Source organism: Natator depressus, chromosome 3, assembly GCF_965152275.1.
Source record: "Natator depressus isolate rNatDep1 chromosome 3, rNatDep2.hap1, whole genome shotgun sequence".
Classification (NCBI taxonomy): Eukaryota; Metazoa; Chordata; order Testudines; family Cheloniidae; genus Natator; species Natator depressus.
In genome coordinates this window covers 104,315,174-104,339,206 of record NC_134236.1, presented here as the reverse complement: position 1 = coordinate 104,339,206, position 24,033 = coordinate 104,315,174, and the positions used below count along the sequence as shown (strand labels likewise).

The following is a 24,033-nucleotide window of genomic DNA, read 5'->3' as shown; positions in this document are numbered from 1 at the left end:
TCTGAACCTGTCAGAGAGAGGTAGATGATGAGCAGATTTGCTGAATTTTAGAAAATCTGAAATATTTTCCTTTTTGGGCCATACAGGACAAGATGCCCTTGATATCAGTCTTTGAAAAATTAGGGTACTGCACCTTTATTGGCTGGATGCAGAGTTTAACTTATATTTTTTTAATCACAAGCACACAAAGCAACTGCTTGTGAACATAGGGTACTACCTGCAAAGGAGATGCTCATCTCCTTGTCTGGCTAATTTAATTGCTACTGTGCCAATGTTTTTGTGACAGGTTTTGGAATGCTGTCCCCTTATTGTGCCAAGTGGTGTCTCCTCCCAGATACAACATCTCATGTTAGGTGACAGTGGCTTGAAACAGCTCAACTTCCAACTCATAATGTTCCCATGCAATCCTTGATATTCCTGAAAAACACTAACTATACTGGACTTCCCCCAAAATATATTTTCTCTGGGATATCTGAAATGGGACCACAGAACTGAAGAATAGCTATGGAGGTTTTAAAAGAATCCCAAGTCCTGCAGAAGAGTGGGTTGCAAATACATGTTGAAGGAAAGAAATGTATGAAGTCACAGAAATCTAAGGAGAAGAGGGAGTAGATTAAATCCAAATTTAAGGCAAAACTAGGTTTGTTTCTCTTGATGCTTTTCAGCCGTCCTGGGGAACTTGACTTGGCTAGTTATTAAAGCCCTCTTCAGGCAAACAGTAGGTGTGAGGTCTTTGATTCAGTTGCCTGTATGTTATTTGGAGAGGGTGTTATGCGTGCTGTAACATGCATTTTCAACCAGTGTTGTAATTTTTTCATATGAAATCTTCACTTCACTGCTTCAGTCTTGTCTGTAGGATAGGATACTCAGGATCTTTATTTTAAAGCTGCAAGTTAATATGATCTACAGCTGATTGCAACTTGTGTGACAGGAAATGGTTTTCCCCTTCCCCCTTTGAGGAAAAATCCACATACCCTGTAATAACAGCTAACGCAGCTTTCATTTATCATGTTAATGATCCCTTCTCCCTGTTCTTTAAGTAATTAGGAAAGTGTCCTCAATGTTATCGTCAAAGCACCCTTTCCCTTCTTTATCAAGTAACAGAAGGTCAGGTGACAAAACAAACAATTAATTCCTCATTTGGAAACTCCTGTATTAAAAGGACACTATCGGGTGACATAAACCCAGGATTTATGTTAAAAAAAAAAATTACAACTCTATATAGTGGTATAAACATTTGCATGGATTTTTTTTTAAATTGCAGCAAAAACAGTCCGTGTTTAGTTTTAAACATTCCCCTGCAATGTTCATAAAACAAATTGCAGTTTTTTACTAGTGCATGAAAATATATAAACGCTCTCTGGCTTTCATTTTCTAAGCTTAAGGAAGTGCAAAAACTAAACAAACAGCATAAATGACAGTAAGCGGAATTTACTTTTCCATCCACATCCACCTTGTCATTAATAATGTAGGGAAGAACATTTTTTTAAAAGGATTGTTTTTAAAACTTGTCTGTTCCTTTAAAGAGAGTGGAGAGAGAAACACACAGATATTCTGTGCTTAGAGTGGAGCTTTAGTAGAAAACAGAACTGTCCGTGCTGAGACAACATTACAGAATCCCAATTCCCCTTTCATGAATAGGAGGCTCATAGCAAGTCCATAGATGAATTTTAGGTTTTGGGGTTATTCTTGCCATCCACAGCAGGGAGGGGCCAAACCAATTTGGAAGCTAAGTGTCATTTCCAGTTGGAGGCATCTCTGTGCTGGGGCATAAGGTAAGTATTTTGTAGTGATATGGTGAAACTCAAAAGTTTGGCTCTTTTGTTTTAATAAGCATTCAGAGCATTGGATGCTTATCTGAACGTCTTTAATCTGGGTAGTCCAATAAGTCCTTGAAACTTCTTCACAAGACTTTTAGCACTTCCTAGTTTCATCTGGGACAGAAATACCATGAGACTGGCCTCTCTTATGGTATTTCAGCACTTCCATTTCTTGTCCCAGCCAAAGGCAACAAAATAAAAAGTTAACCAAACTTTTTTAAACCTCAAAAATTTTGGGTTCAGATCACGTAGAGGTTTGGGTGAAGATTGTGATTCGATTTTATTTTTTCTGGAGATGGGCCCTAACCAAAAGCCTTGGAATTGTTCAAAATCCAAACCTGGGGCTGTATCTGAATTTTGCAAATTCTTTTTATTGTGGGACAAACTAAAATTACAGATTCAAACATCTCCAAATGTTGGGTGTTTGAGATCCAGATCCAGAGTTTGTCCATAGGAGTCCATATCTTATTTTACCAAACCTGATACTTTGCATTTCTAGATCTCCTTTCATATGAGAATCTAAAAATACTTTGGAAATATTCATTAAGCCTTAAATATTGACTGCAAGGTAGGTAAAGTAAACCTCGTCAAATGCCTCAAAGGCATCATTTTACATACAGGCAAACTGAGCTACAGAAAGAAAAAGAGTCTTTGTGGCACCTTAGAGACTAACAAATTTATTTGAGCATAAGCTTTCGTGAGCTACAGCTCACTTGAAGTGAGCTGTAGCTCACGAAAGCTTATGCTCGTGAGCTGTAGCTCACGAAAGCTTATGCTCAAATAAATTTGTTAGTCTCTAAGATGCCACAAGTACTCCTTTTCTTTTTGTGAATACCGACTAACACGGTTGCTACTCTGAAACCTGAGCTACAGAAAGGTTATTAGATGCCTAATGTCACACAGCACATCAGTGTCCAAGCCAGAGAAAGAACCCAACAGCCCTGAGTATCTTCTGAAGATAGTAGGTGCTCCAAGTTAGTTCTGTTCACTAATTAAGGTAAGTAAAGCCCTTCTTGTTAAATGAAACTTCCTTTGTTTGCACATTAATGTCAAGATCTCAGGTTGGTGAATACACAGCACAAAGCAGGCGCTATAATATGTGAAGCGACTCCGAGCAAGTGCTATTTAGACCTTGCAGGTGCTTTCTTTCTAATCTGGCTATTTCAGCGATGTAAGGAATTTACTCTTGTTCTTAATTAATGCCATAAAGAAATGTACCATATCAGTCACCGACACAGCACATCATGGGATAATGAAACCTATTTTAATCACCACATCAGAGTCACTGGAAGGAACTGGTTCAGTGACTTACTGAGCAATTTAATCAATCAGAAAATTAAATAATTGCTGCCGTACTACTAGAGTCCTTTATTTCTGAAACCCAAACTACGCTCCTCTAAAAGGAAAATCAGTTTAAGTTAATTTTCACTGCGGAAGTGCGTAAAGCTCCAAATGCTTACAAGACACAATATTCAGATTATCCACTCTTCTGTGGCTGCTTGGCGGTAATACAGTAGCTTGTAAAAAGCAAAAGGGCCTCTAATTGCCTTTGTGAAATTAGCCTGAGTTAGTTTCAGATACGGGCCTAACCTGCAAAGTTCAGAGAGAAACTTTCTTAAAATGTGTGGGGTTTTGGTTGGGACCTAACTCTAGCCCATTTAAACATTTGATTTTGCTGTTCCACAGTATTTCAACACTGCTCCAGTCTATTCTTTTACTTCCGTGGAGTTTTTGGGAAAGTTATGTTTCTACAGTTTTACTTTCAACTCCTGTCTTTCTTAGGTCACTTACTCATCTAGGATGAAAAAAGAAAACAACCGTGACAAGTCTTGGGTCGAAAATCGTTGTTGCCTACACTATTACATAGAGATTCAGGTGGTGCCATAAGCCCTTGCAAGTTGTTGGGACCCAGTAGTTTAAGACAAGGACATATATATAGCTATGCTAGAGCACAGGAGCACACTAGCTGATGGCATGGGATCACCTGATCAACTACTGGGTCATCATTTAGGTTAAATTTTGTCCTCCACAGATCAACTTTTAAAGCTAAAGGTCACTGGCCCAGCTACAGTTCAAGAAAAGTATAAGGCTATATACATTTGTGAGGGCAGAAATTACAAGAGGAACTGTGATGTTGTCTAATTAAAATTTAACCATGCAAATCATTATTGCTACCACTGTTATATAATTGCAACAAATCTTATACAAAGTGTAATGCATGGCCAGAAAGGGTTAAACAGTTTGCAGGCTAACTAACCCAAAGCCCACCTTTAAAGACATGTTAGAAAGTATGTGAATGGTAATTAGGGCCATTTGATGCTAGATTGGCTAGAACTTTGAAATGCAAACCTGTATTGGTAGAAAATTAAAGGTGATACTAATTGTATGGGTTTAATTATAGTTGGTTAAATGTTCACCATGTAAACAGACAGTTCCTGTCTGTCACTATAGCTGTTGATTCAGAGATCAAAAGGGAATATTAACATTTGGATTAATCTTGGGTGCAATAATGTCATTGTCTATGTGTCTCTCTAAAGTTTGTGATGAACTGCTTCATGGATAAATTACCTTATGTTAATCCATGTAGTTAATTACGGGTGAAGTTTAGGAAACAGAAGGTTACATCGAAAGCCTATTGTTCACCCAGGACTGTATGGTCAAGTGGCTGCTAGAAAACTGTAAAAAAGACCCTTGGGTCCTGATCCTTTTTTATCTCAGATCTGCCTGAGGTTTCCTGCAGAGGAAGCCAAAGCCATAAGGACTGAGTCCAGTTCTGACTGGACTACCCTGAAATATAAACATTGGACTATAACCTATGAACTATTGCTGAAATAACTCTTTGCAACTACAAAGGTTACCATCTCTGCTATGAATCTGAATCTCAAGACTGTACAGTAATCTTTTAACCAATGCTCTCTATCTTTTCTTTTTCAATAAATTTTAGTTTAGTTAATAAGAATTGGCTGTAAGCAGGTATTTCGGTAAGATCTGGAATATTCATTAACGTGGGAAGTAATGTGTCCGATCCTTTGGGATTGGTAGAACTTTTTTATATGATGAATAAGATTTTCAGTGATCCTCATCATATTTGAATTGGGTGTCTGGGTGGAAGCCTGAGGCAGGGTTATATTAAAAGGAACTATGTTGTTGGCTTCTGGGTAACCAGTGAGGTATTATAGAGGCTGTTTTGTGCTGGCTTGGTAAATCTAAATATTGGAATATCCACCAGTGTTGGGGATTTTCTGCCCCATTCTTTGCAGTTCACCCTAGTTGAGTGACCTCAGTTGGCTCCCCTGGGACTCTGGTCACAGGAACACTAAAGCCTTACCTCTCTGCCAGCTGGGCGCGAGAGAGAAAATGTGCATGCACAATCCTGGCCCCAAGTTACACACACCAAACGTCTCTCTGATATAGCGGGACACTGGAAGAATGTTTAGACATCATCACAGACATTAGCTCACAACAGGAAGCTAATTGTAATCCAGTTGGTTTGAGTTCTACCTTATCAGATCTGTTTTCAGAATCGATGCAATTTCTTTCTCCAGCAGGACTTTACTACACCTTTAACCATACATTAACTTTGGTGCCAGAATCCAAAGAAGCCAAAAGACACAGACAGCCTTGATGCTAACCCATGCTGGCCATGATGGAAAGAAAATCCACCCAAGTGACTAATCTATAAACATAAAGGCTATATTTGAGTAATATTGTCTTATGTTAAATAGCAGTGTCCTGAAATATTTGTTTTAAGAATGTACACATCTTTTTTTAATAATAAACTTTAATTTTTCTCTCTCTTCTTTTGTGAGATGGGGGTGTAATATTATTCAGGGTTGCTAGATGGTGCTGTGTAGCTCGAGTTTAGGTTTTGTTTATCTGAATTTGTAGAAGTTAGATCATGGAGAAAGGACTGTGATAATGTGTCTTTATGGATATTGAATATATTTCTAGAAAAGTCTGTTCTACCTTAATCTCTCCCTTAGTGCAAGTATTACTTTAGATGTAGCGCTGCTGCCTATTGGTTATACCTATATAAGAAAACATTTCTTGGTGCCAAATCATTTCAATAGTACTAGTCCTGGCACTTTATGTAGTAGTTTCACAAGATTATTCTGTTTACACTGCTTGTTCCCCTTTAAGAGGAAGTTCTTTTAACCAGTGTTCCCGCTATGCTTATAGTATATGTTAAATAGACAGGCCCCATTTAGTGAGCATGGGTGAGGCCAAAATAAAAGCTTATGTACATCCCAGGCACAGATGCGTGCACAGTGAGGGAGACAGGCTCAGTGCACTCTTCATTTGCAACATTCGTGGTCTAGTGTTGAGATTTCACCTTATTTTGGATTTAAACATTAAAAAATTATCGTCAGTCCCTTAGACTCTAACAATGAATACGCAAAAATCTGATTTTGGTTCCCTCCATATTTTCAAGACTGCTACCTTTCCCATTCACGGAGGTCAAACAGAGATTTTTTTTTTTCAGTCTAAAATAGATCTACACTACAAACAAGTGTGTGTTTAACTCAGGTTAACTAACCTGCTTTAGCTGTCTCGGGTTAAAACAGCAGTGAAGACATGGCAATTCAGGCCCGTAACAGCTCAAGTTAGGGTCCATATGGGAACATGGCGATGAACTCAAGCTGCAAACCCGAGTTAAAAAACCGAGTTGCCATGTCTTCACTGCTATTTTAACCCGAGACAGCGAATGCGGTTAGCTAATCTGAGTTAAGACCACACCTTTGCAGTGTAGACATACCCAATAACTAATCTGAGATTAAAGAGAAACAACAAAGAAAGAACAAGTCTAAAGTCGCCATGAGAGAGAATATCCTGACTTGCTCTGTAACATTTAGCATCTGAAATGAAACAAAAATGACTGCTGCTATATAAACTAGCAGGGCAACTCCTCTGAATTTGAAGATGCAACATACAGAAAGACACCTCTTTTTTTAAATTACATAGGGTAGCCACATGTGCTAGAAAAGTCAAGCTGAGTTCCTTATTCCTTGAGCCATCACAGCAATACTGTTCTCTGTGGTGACCCCCTCCATTGGTGCATGGTGGACCTTCCTGGATTGGAAGAATGAATCATCAGGATTTCGTTGAAGGACCCCCACCCCGGCAAGAAAACCTACCTTCAACAGAAAAGTTCAAAAAGACAATTTGAAAAGGTTTTTTTGGGGGGGTGGAGGGGGTGGGGAGCAGGAGAGTTTCATGGGACTACTAAATAAAGAAATAAAATTGAAAACAAAAATGAAATACTTCAGGCAGAGTCAAATGTGAATGTTTATTCACTTCTGTCACTGCATGAATAAAAGCTGGGACAATGGAATTTGTTCAGCAGCTGGTGTTCTTGTAAACTGGTTTATAACCAAGGACAGGTGAACTGGGTCTGATTAAACAAGTTTCAGCTGAGAATTCTGAGAAGTAAGTTTGGGGCTCTGTGACGTTATTGACATAATCTGGGACTGTATAGATCATCATTGCAACCAAGGTCCTGTAGTGGCACCAAATCTTAATTAAAGGGGGTCAAATGAGGTGTCTAAGACAAGGTTATGGTTTGCTGATTATGATTATGCTGTCTATATGTGTGTATCATTTTGTAGTTGAAGTTATGAATATTGGCTCTATACTGTCTGTATTTCAAATTTATGCTATGCTTCTGGGTGACACCCCAGACAAGTTGGTGTCGGCTCTGCCTAGCCTGCTTGATGGCCCATTAAGAACCATCAGTTTACAACTGACCCATTGAGAGAAGGCAGACACGCCTTGCGACTCAGCAAGGCATGCAGGGACATGTCTATGGACAGAACTCTGAGGTTTTTCCAGGCCATGTGCTGGATAGCTTGTCTTTGGGACAAAGAAAGAAAGACCACATGGCAAGAGAATATAAAAAGCTGCTGCAGCTCCTCCATCGGTCTTCAATCCGGCTTCATACCTCTGGAGGAACTTTGCTACACTGAAGCTTTGAACCAAGGACCCCAGCTGTGGATGTTCTCCAGAGACTTGATTTGAACCTGCAGTTTATTCCATCACTGCTGCAAGCCGGAACCAAGAACTTTGCCATTAGTGTATGTAATTGATTCCATTTAACCAATTCTAGCTCTCATCTATATTTCTTTCCTTTTATGAATAAACCTTTAGATTTTAGATTCTAAAGGATTGGCAACAGCGTGATTTGTGGGTAACATCTGATTTGTATATTGACCTGGGTCTGGGGCTTGATCCTTTGGGATCGAGAGAACCTTTTTTCTTTTACTGGGGTACTGGTTTTCATAACCATTTATCCCCATAATGAGTGGCACTGGTGCAGATACTGGGAAACTGGAGTTTCTAAGAGAATTGCTTGTGTTACTTGTGGTTAGCCAGTGGGGCGAGACCAAAGTCTGCTCTGTTTGGCTGGTTTGGTTTGCCTTAGAAGTGGAAAGACCCCAGCCTTGGGGTGTAACTGCCCTGCTTTAAGCAATTTGTCCTGAAATGGCACTCTCAGTTGGGTCCCGCCAGAACCAGCATCTTGAACATACTTTTCAAAAAAATGTAAGTACCTCTCCCTTCCTCCCAAGTGCCCTTTTGTACCCCTATTTTTTGCTCTTCCTTGCCTTGTGAGTACAGCTAAGTTTCTAACTCATTCCTACAGCTGGATTTCTAACTCTGTCTGTTCTTTCCCAGTACTTTGCTACTCCCCAGACCTGATTCAAGTTCTCTTCCACTACAGAGCCCATCTCTTTAATGATATTGCAAGGGTCTCATCCTCTGGTTGGTCTGGGCAACTTTCTGGATTTGTCTCATCTCCTATGTCTCCCTAGCTCAGAGTTACACCCAACATTCTGATGGACTTCTGACCTCAGCACTACCTCTAGTCTACAAGATTTGGCAGCAGTTGGTCTGAGCTAACCGTGGAGGCAGCAGAAAATAGATAATGATTCCAAAACTAAAATGTTTACCAGACTGTAGCAGCATTGCCAGCTTCCATAAGTGCCAGCACATCAGAGGTCTGAGTTTTCCCCTCTTCCTACTTCCCTTCTTCTCTTCCTGAACTTGTTCCAGACCCACCTATTTTCAGCCCTCCCATTCCTCAGATCCTAGGAGTTCTGGGAAGCAGTTAAGCAAACAGGGTTTAAAGTTTAGTTTTGATAAGTGCTTTTTAATGAAAAATGTAATCACCAGAGGATTAAAACTTAAATCACTAAGCCGCTGTTGGAGATTGAGTCCATTCTGATGAAGGCTGTTAACAAGTGTTGTTTCAAAAGGTAAAATTCAAATGACCTGTGCTATACATAAGATTTATGCCAAGCCCTGCTTGTGTCTGAATGTCAGAGTCGTGTTGTATTCTGTTTGAATACAAAGACCAAAGCATTGTGAGTGAAATTTGTATCTTTAATCATCTTTGCACACTGGGTAACTGGGGTGAAATAACTGGGCATTTCCCAGGAATATCTCTAAAGGAGAGAAGACAGAAAAAGCCCTCTCATAGTTTGGATAAATGGAGAGAGGTCAGGTGAAAAAGAACAGGGCTTTTTTTAGCTGTGTCCTTCATTATTCACAACAACGCTAGATTAATAACTTTAATAAAAATGAGGTTTAGCTATTTTTTTTGACAGATGCTCACTATAGGCCTGATCTAAAATCCAAGTCAATGGGAAGACTCCATTGGGTTTTGCACTGGGCTCTTATAGTTTGCAAAATTAATGTCACTGTAACCCACTGCTCAGTGTATGTTATGCTTTCCCAAAACCAGAAAGGGTGAGAGGCTGTTAAAGCTCTGAGATGGTGAGTCTGGATCTTTAGGTGCTTTTAACTCTGGAAGTCCCCAGTTCAATCCCTGGGGTTGGCCACGATGGCAGCTATCACACCACTATTAAAGTGCGAATTTATCTGACCAACGGTAAGCAGTATGGACAGTGGTCATTAGTCAAAACATTTCATGCTCAAACTGGGTGGGAACAACAGTATTATGGCACATTCCCCATTGAGCGAACGAGGAAAGCAGGTCATTGAATGTGGTGCAATGATCCTTGGGTCATAGACTTTTAATAACTATTTTGGTTTTTAAATTTCCTTTACAAATCCATTCCCAGTGGGAATTTAGTTGAGGGAGGGGTTGCACTTACTGTTGAGAAGACGGAAGTCTATGAACGGATAGGAACCACGGCGCTCAGAGAGAACCCCTGTCTGACCTCTCACCCGTGCATCTCCTGCAAAACACAACCCCCCATAGATGTTAGAAGGGGTGTCCACCCTTTTCTCTTGTGTAATATTAACCAACCAAATTGATAGCATCACAATCCTCTGTCAGGAAAGCCACGCTTCAAATACCATTTCACATGGCTTCCTCATAGATCTAGGTAGTGCAGTACAGTTCAATCCTCTGATATGATTGGAATACAGCAGAAAAGATGTAGCCATCCTACTGAACAGCTGCTTATCCAGTGAATAGACTCACATCACTTCAGGAGCATTGCAGAAATCTAGTTTCTTATCCCAGCTATACCAATAGGCTTATAATTGTTATTTCACTGCTGATAGGGTGCTCAGTGTTGTACATGACTCACAGGACAGAGTGTGCTGCCTTAAAGACTTTACAGTCTAAACTACACAGACACAGGGAGACAGATGCTGCCACCTTTACCAGGATTACCAACCCCCTATGTTCAAAAATCATTCATCAGCCCCCCAAATATAATGAAACTGGTTTAAAAATCATGATATTAAAAAAATGATTCTTTTCCTTTCCCTTTGTGTTTTTGAGCCTTTAGGGTGCACTCAGGTGGTGTTTTCAAGCTTTTCTCTGCAACAATGAAAGTTCAAAATGTTCATTAAAAAAAGTAAGCTGTCATTCTCAAAAAAAAAAAAAAATAGAATGACTCCAGGAGCTGAGGCTTTAAGAAAAAAAACTAAATACCACCAGGTTTGGAATAAGATAGTGAGACTAGGCAACACTGCTTTATTCACATTGACAAGTAACTTATTATTTCCTCAAGCTGCACCACTGAAATTAATGAGACTACTTGAAAAGTAAAGTACCATTAAGGTTAGGTAGGAGTGGCCAAATCTGTCCTGGAATTGGCAGTTGTGTTGAGGACATAGCTAAATTCCGAGCAGTCTCCCTCTGAGTTTTTAATTTTCTATGAAGACTACTGAGGGCTATCAGGTAACTCTAAAAAGAATTGGCCTACCTGCTCCTAATGTAACTGTACTAACATATAACATTTTTTAAAAATCTCTGATTGTGAAAACACTTATAGGCTTTTTGATACCTGTTAATTAAGTACAAGTGCATTCAGCGGAAGTGCTGAGGAATGGCGAGAAGTCTATCAAGAAGCCAGGTGTAGGTAGCAGACATACATCCCAGCAAAAAATGTTTAATTCCCTGGGGATAAGCATTGTTTATTGCAAACTGCCAGGTTGTGGTGGTGGTGGTTTGTTTTTAACTCTTTGTCAGGCCTATAATCAATTCACTGCACCTCTACATCTAACAGCACCTGCTGAGCTAGTGATGAAATTGTGTATAGTGATGTGTCTACCTGCTGGAGATTTTGAGCATGCAGCCGTTGGAGGGGAATGGATTGGTCTGTGTTTGTCCAAATTTCATATTGCTGCCTATGCCCCTCCAGTTCTCTAATCAGGAGTGCTAGCAGACCTGAGTTTCACATGGAGGAAGAGCAGTGATGCTGCAAAATTCATTTGCTAGCTCTCTTGTGTAAGCTTCCAGCTGTTTGCCTTCAAGCTGAAAATAAAGCTAAGCAATTGTTCTTCAATTAATACAATTAGTTGGGTTTCATTGCAGTCACCTTTTTGTAGCGAAAGGAAGGATCCTGCGAAAACAGGACAGGAAATTTTGACAGCTTCGAGTCAGATCACTGTTCCATCTTCATTGTGTTTCAAAGGGAAACAAACAAGGTGAGGGGAAATAAAAAGAGTTGTTTCTCTTTTATTTTTTGAGGCTGAAGACATAAGATAGCACACGGGAATGTTCACTGTTACAAACAGAAAAAGCTGCATCTTTGTCAGACCCAAAGTCTGGCGGCAGCACTGGGCTCTCCAGGGAAGACATTTCCTGAATGAATCTTCTGCCCACTTGGTATCTTACTTTGTCTCTTTTTAATAAAAAAACAAACAAAAAAAACCTGTGCTAGGTAACAGGAGTTTGTGGCTTATTACATAACTGTCAGTAAGGGTGGAGATGCTGGCAGTGCAGACAACTTACAGCTGCTGCTGGAACATCAGCTGCATGACAAGAACCAAAATCTGGCTGCAGTCATGGTGTCAAGGTCCTTTCAAAGTGGGGAGACAGGACACGAGAAGAATTAAGCAGCCGTTACTGAGCTGCTGCTGCGAATGCAGTAAATAAGCAGGAGAAACATTCCTTTTCCAAAAGCTGCTCTTTGAAAGGCTGCGGGACTGAATTTCCCCAAGTAGGCAACTCATGTTAGCAAGGTCAGAGAACAGATTGTAGCTATGACACAATGACAAGGCTGCTGCGTGCAACAGCAGCTGGGATGTGCCACTGCATTATTTAGTCTATTTAATACACGGCTCCATCTGATACTTCACGGATGACAACAATTCCCAGGATGCTAAAAGTGTGCACCCGATGCAGCATTTCTACAATGGTCGTCTGAGGACTTCCAGTCTTTAAAATACTATTTTACTAAAACTTCAGGTTTTGTACTGCAGCCCATCACTATAGCATCTTGGCAGCTCCCCCCACCCCCACACACACTGTTCTCCGCCATCAAACGAGCACCTCCTGCCAGCTGCCAAACAGCTGTGGCTGATGGGTGCTAAGCACCCGCTATTTTTTTTCTGGGGGGTGCTTGAGCCCTGGAGCACCCATGGAGTCCGCACCCTATGGTTTGTATTGATGTATTTATTGTTTCTTGCAAACTTGGGTTTTATACTCCTTGCTTGCAGTGGTAGCATTATTCATTTTCCCAAAGGACAGGATCCCCTGTATCTCACCCCAGGGAGGCGTCACCTTGGCACCACAAGAAGGAACCCAGGATCCAACCCCTGCAAAAAGAGCGGAGAAGCTACTCCAAGTACCAGAGAGGATGCTTGAACCACACCTTGGGGGAAGGGCTACAATTGCTATCCCCACTTTATAGCAGGGGAGTAGAGGCAACAGAAATAGTCACTTGCAGAATCCTGCACAGCAAATCAGTGTCAGAGCGAGAAAACTAGACCCCATTTCAGTGAGCTATCCACTGGACCACGCTGTCTCCAAGAGGATAGTTAAAAAAAAAAAAAGAATGTCTGTGTCCAAGGACATCAGCAGTAACAATAATCAATTTTTAGTCTTTGTCTTTTTAACAAAAAACATTCAGGTTTTGGCTTTTTGGACTTTCAAAGAAAAAACCTGAACCTTCCTGGGGAAAATCCAGTGTTAAAGGAAAAAACCCTTTTCATAACCAAAGCTTGACTAAAAATGTTCAACTAGCTCTGCTTCTCAGCACAAACTCAGTTATCTGAGCCTCAATTAACCAAAAGATAGTCACATCTCCATATGCCTATGCTTTACCCTCAAAAGTCCCATAGCTGTCCCAAAGCTTAACAATGGGCTAGAAATAGTTCACCAGGTTATTCAGCTACTTGAGGCTGCAGTGTATCACAGTACTGGCAACCATTTTCTTTTGTAAGGAATATTTTACTGCTGTTGTCCCTGATGATGGTCACTATATGCACACACAGAGAACATACATTATGGATGTTCATACAATATATGTTTCTATTATTCTTACACAACTCATAGTCAAAAAGTCAACATTTACCACACAGTGCTATTTAAGCTACTGTTTTGCTCTATATGTCAAGCTGGAAATCTAAGGTAGTCTAGATACCATTGTATGGTAAATGGTGAGCACTGTCTCTGAGAGAATATAAATTCATGTGTGCATGGCTATAAAATACAAAAAGCATGGAGAGAGGAAAGGAGTGAATGACAACAGGGGTAACTGAGCTGGAAGGCTTGTCCAAGCCCTTTTCATATGGAGAAATGGAGGGTTCTGACTTAGGTGACTGTCGGCAAGAGCCATCAATACGTTTCAGCCAATAGTTTTTGTGGGTAAAATGAAAGAGCTATAAACCTCAATCACTGGCATCACAGGAGCCTAACAGAAAAATATTGAACAAAAGCAGCAGAAGAGCCTTGGGAAAATAGTTCCAAGGACAACACGGGCTTGTATAAAAATATTATACCAACGTGAGCAAACAGCAGACAAGAAATCATCCTTGAGAATCTTTGTCTAAAGGAAGTAGCAGATGTGACTCCACCAAATAACCTGCTTCAGTTATGGCACAACCAGGGCTTGAAAAATTTACCAGGGACTTGCTAGCTGGAGAGCTAAGTAGGCCCACTAGCTAGAGATGAATATGAAAGATTGGGAGGTAGGGGAGAGGAAAAGGAGCGACAATGAGGTCCAGAGGCAATGCTCTGGTAAGAACTTGAGTGCTTTCCCTTCCTCAGCTTCCTTAGCCACTAAGAAGAGGGACAGTGTTGGGAGTTGTACTAGGCTACTTCCCCTACACCTGGCTTAGAATCTCCACCTTTTATATCATCCTCTGGCTGGGAAATTTGAAGCTTCACCTTTTGCCAGCTGCTGCAAAGAGCTTGTCTGTCTCTTCCCCCCACCTGCAGAAACACTTACATATCGTAGGAGGGGAGAAGATGTGTGTGTGCGTGTGTCTCTGTTACTCTACCCTTACTTCTGCCTCTCTTTTGGGTGGTCCTTGGTATTTTATAATCCAGTTCGGGCAGCCCTGCTGCGGCTCAGAGCCTGCCCAAGCAGCAGAATTGTGAAACTGACATGATCTTCCATGTTTCACGGCTGCTTACAGAGTTCTGAACAGCAAGTGTGACAGGCCTGAGCCTTATCATTCTGCTGCCACTCGGCAAAGCTATGAACAGTAAAAGAGGCTCTAGAACTCTGCAGACTTAACGCACCTTTGCAGTGGTTTACATTCTGTTCACGTTCTGAAGGTTTTTATTGCAACAACAAGGACTAGGAACTTCCTACTGGGGGCAGGGGGGGGGATGGGAGTGGTATGCAATCAGATGTATTCTGTGGATTTTATGCCTGCCGCAAAGTACCCACCTTGACCACTGTTGGAGGCAGGATGCTAAACTAGGTGACCTGGCTCAGTATGGTAATTCTTGTGTTCCTAAAAATGTAGAAGTTATTTAGCCTTAGAAGATAGGCATTCTGCCACCAGAGTAATGTGGTAACACTAGCGTCACTGCTGTTGTAATCCAGTGGAGCCTGATGGGAGGATGCAAAATTTCGAAACTTTCTCACACGTGAATTTAAATCTAGCAAAAATGTTCAGGTCTAAAAAAGTCTAAATGTCAAAAGCTGAAATAATAGTAATAATAACAGTTACACTGCGCTCGTAGCAACGTGTAGTGGGTTGTGTTACCATGGTAACTTTGCAGATAATGTCTTCCTCCCATAGCAAAAAATTCTAAATTGCACCATTAAGAGAAGCCCATTATTAATTAGTTAAATGCTGCTTCTTGACATCTACTCACTTACCTTTATAAAGCCCACTGATGAAACAAATAATGTGCACAATTTTTTTTTTTTAAAAACGCATAGCACTGTACATTTTTCAAAGTGATGAACAAACAGTTCACAAACCATTCAGTTTAGGTGGTTAAATATAATTGTCCTTGTGATGATTTGGCAGATCTGTCTATGTACAATTTTTGAATTCTGTTTGATATTATGAACTCTCTATGTTTATAGCCTCATGGTGGTCTTTCCTGTATTATTGCATCATACTCGTGTTAAGGAGTGGGGGACTGGTGCCTAAGTGTCTGTCTCTGAATGGGGTCATCATTAAGGATCATCAGCAACTGAATATGCCTTACCCCACAGTGGTTCTCAAACTGTGGGTTGCGACCCCCAAAGTGGGTCACGACCGCATTTTAATTAGGTTGCCAGGGCCCATGTTAGACCCGCTGGGGCCCGGGGCTGAAGCCGAAGCCTGCACCCCACCGCCTGGGACTGAAGCTGAAGTCCAAGGGCTTGAGCCTGGGGCAGCAGGCCTCTGCTTCCCCTCCCCTCGACCAGAGCTGTGAGGCTCGGGCTCCGGCCCCCTTCTGCCTGGGGTAATGTAGTAATTTTTGGTGCAATGAAGTTTGAGAACTGCAGAACAGTGGAGTGGCTGCAACGCAGGTAAAGTCAGTTCGCTGCAGAGCTGTAGACAATGGCAAAAACAGAGGAGGAGGCACAAAGAACCAGATTGTTTGTGGTGGCTTTTAAAAAACACAGAGACAAGGAGGGGGTGTGTGTAAAAAAAAAAGGAAGGAAGTTTGGGGCAGGAGTGAGAGGAGACTCCATGAGCTGGAGAAGGGAGGTCCTGGAGAGGGGACCTGGAATTCTGACAGGACACTGTCCAAATCCCAAAAGAATACTCAAGAGTGGTGGTGAAACTAAGACAGGGAATTACATACAGATATTTCATATTTTGCATGGAGCTGTATATCTCTTGCACTGTCTAAAGAGTGATGGGTTTAGCAATCCCTCTGCAAGGTCTGTGTCTTACGTGTTTCAACTATCATACATCCCTGAAAGGTTAAACTATAAACCAAAGTACCCATAATGTTGGAGCTCTAGAGAGGATGTGCTTAAACTACTTAGGAGCTTTCTGGGGTTTAGGGCAGCTGGGCTGCAGGGTCCCATTCCCTAGGAATTGTACCAGATGACAGTCTATGTTCAGGAAATATGCTTGAATCCAAAGAAAGAGACAGTGTCTGAAACCCACTCAGACCCAGGGGAGCTTAAAAGCACACTGATCCAGCATGTGGGTCCAAATACAGCAGCCCGATGAACACCCAACAAGGGAGAGCTATACCGGGCCTGTGGAACCCCCAGTTTGCATACGGGGAAGTATGTGATTTGTCCAAGACCACATCGTGTATCAGTGGCAGAACCACAGAGTAGAAGTTAGGAGTTCTGGATTCTGACCTTATTCTCAGTGCATTTGGCTTCACTTCTTCTCTTACAAGCACCTAAAAGATTCATAGATTCCAAGGTCATATGGGACCACTGCGAACATCTAGTCCAGGGATTCTCATACTTTTTTTTGCTGGGACCTTTTTTGAAAATATTTCAGGCTGTGACGACCCCCCTCAAAAAGCGACCCCCCCATATGATGCCACCCTTACTTCTGTGCTGCTGCTGGCGTCGGTACGGCCTTCAGAGCTGGCACCCAGCCAGCAGCTGCCACTCTCATGATCCTCCCCTTTACAATAGTCTTGTTACCCCCTTTTGGTTTGGGATCCCCAGTCTGAGAAATGCTGAATTCTAGTCTGACCTCTTGTGTGACACAGAGAACAGAACTTTCCCAAAATGATTCCTAGTGCATATCTTTTAAAGAAACATCCAATCTTGATTTTAAAATGGTCAGTGATGGAAAATCTACCATGACCCTTGGTAAATTGTTCCAGTGGTTAAAACCATCACCCACATTTATATTAGGACTCAAAAATTATCAGAACTATAACTTCTTATCTTAACTGGCAATTGTCATTCATTCTGCTAATGGGTCAACCTGTACAGCTTCAGTTCAATTAAGAATCTGAGCATCTGAACCTTTATGTAAACCACCCAAAACTCTTGGGCCTGATTCTACTCTCACATGGGATTATAAATGTCCGTTGTCTATGGTACCTGGATTTTGTTGTAATTAAAAATGATCAAATCTCCATAAAAATATAATCATGTTTCTTCAACTCCCACTGCTCTTTTTCTTGGCACTGCATAGGACACGCACACAAAAGATTGCCCCGCAGAGCAGATATTCCTGGCACTAGGGACCTGAAGCACATTATTTTATGGTGCTTCATGAATGAAAAAAAAGCAGGAGGCGGAAGCAGCGTTCAAACACTCTACAGCTCTTTACCACTTTTCTCAAGTAACATGTAGAATCCATAGGCAAGGGATCCAAAAGGAGGAGAGCTAACTGGGTAGAACCTGGCAATGCTCCACCTCCTGTTGTAACAATTTCAGTCCCTTATGCTGATATTCTTGCGAAGGAAGTGCACATTTTGACAGGCTCCTCACAGTTATCTGTAGCTCTATTTGATGATGAAATGATGTTCTTTCATGACACTTCCATATTTCCTGGTTTTGGCTGAGCCATCACTACCTCTTTCAGAGTTCTGGTCCTTCTGCTTATCACAGATAAAATCAAAGCATGTTGACTTACCTCCTTTATATATAAGGTAAATCTACACACTTTGATAGATATCTATAGTAGCTAGTGCTGGTCAAAAATATTAAAAATACATTGAAAGTTACTGAATTTTATTTGTTTACTGAAAACTGGATTTTTGGTAAATGAAAAATGTCTATAACCATTTCAGTGACATTTTCAATAAACGTTTTGATGAGAAATGTCTCAAATTTTTGTGAATAATATTTAGGACTAGTCATCAGTTTTTCATATTTTTTAACAAGATATTTTTTTGACCAAAAAAAAAAATTACGTTCCAAATATTCTGACCAGCTCTAACATTAACCACGCTTTCACTAATGAAGGTAAGGAAGAAATTTTCTCTGTGGCCAGGCTATTCCATAAAGGCCTTGTGTAGAGTTGCTGAAGCAGCTGGTACTGGCCACCGTTGCACAGAGGACACTAGACTAGATCGATCACTTGTCTTGACCCACTCCAGGCAATTCCTCTATCCAAACGTGTTTAGAGTATCAGAAACAGGTTCTTTTGAAGGTATGAGTGAAAGTTCTTGTTGTGTCTAGTTTTATCCAAAGTCTAGCCCTACTGCCTGTGCCCCAGTAGCCATTGCTAGATATGTTAATAGATATACTCATGACTGATACTCTGGAAATACTTGCTGTTTCAAAGTGCAGCGAAATTATAGCTTAGCTTCTCTTTTTATTATTTGCTCATACTTGAGAGATGAACATGAGCTGACTCAAAGGGAAATAACTAGTTACAAATTTCACTAATTAGAATAATGTTGATAAACAAATATAATGCGGTACATGCAGTTGGCAAAGAGTCCCATTTCCCTAGAATTTGTCCTGCGTTTCCTTTCGGTTGAGATGGCATTCAGAACACTCATATGCCAACTAGCAGCAGGAACAGCTGCCTTCTCGACAGACTTCCCAAGCAGATGTGTTGGCAACAGTGAGCCCATCAAGTGCTTAAGCGGCTGCCACGTCGTCTCTGATTAGCTTGTTCTCTTGAATATGAATTTATTTCTCAGCCTCTTATTCCAGAAACTGCTCAAAATTGATATTTAAAAGCAAAGGAACAAACAAGATGTGCATGAAGTGTTAGGCATAGGTCAAGATCTCTCCCAATTGTAACACATGTCCTTCTCACCACACTTTCTTTACTATCATCCCTTACCATGGTATGTCTAATTTAGATCTTGGTTGCACCATCTCAACACAGTTATGAATAGGGAGAAAGTGTGGGGCCATAGCATCCCAAGGGAAGTGAGCAAGCTGCTCTCCTGTTCCCTTCTCTGTGGGTTAATATTCAGCCCCTAGTGTACATGAAGGGAGCTGGGGGAGGCCAAAGGCTCCTTGTCCCTGCCTCATCAACACCATGACCTTGCATGAGAACCAGAGGCAGTTTGGCCTTCAGATTGCAAACTCCTCTGGATAGGACATGCTCATGTTCACATGTCTGTTAAGTGCCATGCATGCCTACGAAACTACATAAATAATAGCCAAAAATTCAAATTGGGGGCCTAAAGTTAGGTCTCATAATCCTTAGGCACCTAACCAAAAGTAGCCTTATTTTTCCCCACAATGTGCTCATCACCTACAACTCTCATTGATGTCATATGCTCAGCTGCCCTACTGTAAATCACCGTGGTATCACAATTAGAGCTAGGCAACATTTTTCAGCTAAAATGTTTTTCCAGAGAAAAATGCAGATTTGGCAACATTTTTGTGAATTTTTCTTTGTTTTGCAGAATTCTTTTGGCTGGAGGGGCAGGGGAAGAACCATAAAGAAAAAAAATACAAAAAGCATTTTTGTTCTGATATTTTCAAAATGTAACGTTTTTATTTTTTGTTTTGGAACTTCCTTCAAATGTATGTTTTAAACAATGAAAATACATTTAAAAACTACTCAAAATGAGACAAAATGTTTCATTTTGAGTTGAATGAAAGGAAAATTTTGTTTGACACAAAATGAAATGTTTTTCAACCTTATGATTTGCTAAAAATTTTGAAAAAATTCATTTTCTGTTCAACTAAAACAGATTTTTTTACCCTGATATGGCCAAGAACCCAAAAAATCCAACATTCACCCAGCTGTAATCACAATGAACTTGCTAGAAAGCGTCTTTCCCCCTAGGCACCATACATACACTGACTGAGCGCTGCCTCTGGAGAATGTAATGTGGGCGTCAATATCAAAAAGTGCCCTGTGCAGGATCATGAACAAAAGAAGGTTGACACTGACAGAAGAAAGGGGAAGTGCTTAAAGGAGAGAAAGGCAGGAGTAGGATGAGAGAAGCCAGAGAAGGACAGAGTCAGAGATTCCTTGGAATAGAGGAAGAAGGGTTGGTGCCTTTGGAGCAATGAGACATATGAGAGAAAGTGTGCAGAAATAATGAGTGTCTGCTTGCTACAGAACTGTAAATGGACAGTAGTATGAAACAAACACATTGCTACTGTGATATTTGACCTAACAATTGCAGATAGATGTGAACTAGAGCTCTAGAACGAAACCCCACTGACTGGGAGTTCAAACCCAGATCAGAATTCTGCAATTGAGGCCCATTTCTGGTATCAACTTTGCCAACACTCATATACTTTGTCAGTGTCAAGAATACTGTTGAAAAGAGAGAGAGAGAGGGAGAGAGAGAGAGATACACAAACACCCCCTAGCCTCCAGGAGAAGAGCAAGAAAGCTTTAAAGGGAAAGCACAGTTATTATTGGCAGTTTAAGCCTGAACTTCACCTCCCTCTGCAACTGGGGGCTGATGTTCCCAGACCTCCAGCAATTGCTAAAGTCTTCTAGGAAAAAGAGGCAAGTTAGCATCTGATATTTCTAATATAACAAATAAGCAGAAAAAATAGGGGGGAAGAGACGAGCAGGGAAAAAACAAACAAACAAAAAACCCCACCCTGAAACTTGCATTTTTATACGTCCTAGAGGAACACTGAAGGATATAAACAATTTTTTTATTTTGTTTTGCCTCTACATTTTACCTTTATTATAGCTCCCTACAGCAGCCAAAGAGCTCTGATTTAGATATTCATTAAATAGACCCTTATCTGTATGATCCGACTCCCCAGCTTCCTCTTCAAATAATATTTTGAAGCAGAAAGAGCGAGACTGGATTTCAATCTTTGTTTTTCACAAACCTCTGTAAATTCCAAAAGAGAATAGCTTCAGGACAGGCCTTTTTTCATGTATGTGTGAAGACAGCACATAAAAAAAGCATTTCCTGACTCACTGTACCCTTGTGCAATCCATACCAAGCAGAGAACTTTTTTTTTTTTTAAACTTTTTTCTTTCAGAATTGCAAGTCATAATAAGGAAAAGCTGTGGGGTTATTGTTTTGAAGAAAAAAGACAAGTTAGCTAGAATAAATCCTCAATAAAGCTTAAAGTTATAAGCAACAACAGCAGTTGCTGTTTTTCTAGAGACTTCCTTAACCCTCCTCTAGTATATCTAACAATTACCCATGAGATTTCTATGAGCATGCTAAAAATGAGCTGTAATGGTGAGACGCCAAATACTTATACATGGTAGTCTGGAATGAACTTCGGTTAGGTCAACCAGCTTGAATTTACAATTCTTAAGTAGAGATGTGTGAAACTCAAGAGGGTCTGAATAGAATTGGGTGGTGAATGGTTTTCCTGGTCTGTGAAAATTTGCAAGATTTAGAAAAGTTTTCCCAGCCCGTATCAGGACAAAATGTTCATGAACTGAAAATCCAAAAGAGTTTTCTATTCAGGTCAATAGAAATATTTTGTTTCAATTTTGATCATTTTTTTTAAAAAATGAAATCTATAAATAGCTTAACTTTTGAAATTAAAAGTGACTGCAATAGAAAACTAGAAATTTGACAAGTTTGAAACTTTTTCCAAAAACATTTCAAGTCGAGAAATTTGTCAAAAAGCGACAAGTTTCAGTTTCAATGATTTGGCCTTTTCTGGTGAGAAAATGTTTAATCAAAAAAATTCCTGACTAGCTCTAGTTTTGAGTTTAGAATCCTCATCTTAAAGAAGGTTCAGATATCTGGAAGTTAGGATGCTTTTGTAAAACTTATCCAAAACCTCCTGACTCTGAAAAACTGGCCTGGAAATCTTGTGTGAACAGCCTCGCTTTCATGCTATTCGGCCAGTTCTAACTGAGACTGGGAATAATTTATCCAAACACTTCAGAATCTCAAAAAAGTTTAATTTGAATTTGGTTCTAAAACTGGATGGAAATCCAGGAGATTTCTGAGAACCAAGTCATCCTTCCTTTTACTCAATCAGTATTTTAACTTTCTCATACCACTGCAGAACCCCATCGAAAATCATCCTCAGTTTTGAAATAGACTGAAATTTTGGACCCAGATTCTAATCAAAGATGCACATTATCTCATAACTGAGACAATCTCTATCGTGCATAGCATGATCCTGCTCAAGTTGAAATCTTTGAGGACAAGTGTAGCAAAATACCAGAACATAGCGCATCATGTAATTGAAATTCAAATGTTGATGTTATCTTAAGCACATGGGGAAAATATCAATTAAAGTTCTACTTTAATGCATAACATCCTCAATGGAGGATTTCCATACTCTCATCAAAAAACTTCCTACTCTGTCTCCTCCTAAGGCTTATCAGCAATCTCCCTTGGCTGGGGAGGTCTGGATGGTTCTCTCTTTGGTCTGGCAGGGCCACTCCTCTCTCAAAGAAAGGAGTTGCAGTCTGACACAAGGAACACCTCCCTGCACAAGGACTGAAGCCAGGTCACTTGCATGGCACTTCCATTATACTTAACAACTTATACTTGGGATCTGTTACTTTAGCATAACATTTTATAGTCTCTCTCCTTGCAAAATAAGGTTAGTGAAATCCAGATTCTTTTCTTTTACGTAGACCTCAGATGTCATGCAGCAACTTGAAAGGAGGAGATATGCTACAGAAATCACAGATGCACTCCTTCTCTACATTCTTCCTCATCTGGGGTTAAATTGGGGTGCTTCAAATTTAGGAGGAAAAAGATAGTGGATCACATTCACCATTGGCATAAATTGATGACTCCACTAAAATCATTTATTGTATTTTGCCAAGCTTTGGTTCACAATTATTTATAGGATATCACGTTTTAGCAAGGTGTCCATACCAGCTACTGGTTTAGGGGTGTTGATTTGAACAAAAAACTTTGTTTTATTTCCAAAATTATTCACAGTTTATGCAAGGAGTAGAAGTGCTTTTCACCAGCTGGACTTTCTGAACATTGCATGGAACAAAATTGTCGCTGTCTAAAAAAATCCAGATCTGTTGCAAACAAACCAAAGTATCTATCTGGTTTCCTTAATCGGATACCCTCCACACTAATTAGTACTGTTTGTTTACACTGTATGATCTGAGCTATTTGAAATGACTTGTCCAAATCTTTAGGGTTCTAGTTGTAGAGGAGAATATTCAAATGTAGATACTAATAATCTCCATACTGCCCCTTCAATCTGACTCCGACATAAAGTAAGCAATAACTTTTCTATGGCTGTTTGTTTTGTGTTTCCTCAAAATAAATCAGCTAAACAAGCCCCCCACCCTCTCCGAGATCCTTAAAAATATTTTAGCAAAGAACTAAAAGATCCACCCACCCAGTCCTTTTTTATTCCAGTAAGAACAAACTACTTTTCAGTAGACATATCCAGTCAAATTACTATTATTTCAGAACTCAATCTGAATCTTCCCACACTGGCAGACATCGCTTTGAGCACACAAAAAATCTTCAGTTCAATTTGAAATTCCTACTGTAATATCGTGTCTATTAGTCTTTTACTGTCAATTTTCTAGATGTTTTTTGCAGTTTTGTTTTTCGTGAGTTTGATCTTCAGACATAAATTACGGTCATTTATTAGCTCCTCTATATGTTCTAATGTCCTGAAATTAGAACATACATTATTTCAGAAAATACATTACAATACCCGTCCCCCTCTTCTTCTTACATTACACCCAGACTTGGCCAGCCTTGGGTTGTGCATGTTTGAATATGAAAGTG

General features: G+C 40.3%; 1 protein-coding gene across 3 annotated transcripts in view; it reads right to left on the bottom strand.

The window, feature by feature from the left end:
• Positions 1–24,033, bottom strand: part of PDE7B (phosphodiesterase 7B) — a 273,745-nt gene that overhangs the window by 39,819 nt on the left and 209,893 nt on the right. For all 3 annotated transcript variants that reach the window (XM_074948478.1, XM_074948480.1, XM_074948477.1), the window contains one exon: positions 9,932–10,015. In XM_074948478.1, coding sequence (XP_074804579.1) covers positions 9,932–10,015 — 84 coding nt within the window. The remainder of the gene's footprint in view (positions 1–9,931; positions 10,016–24,033) is intronic.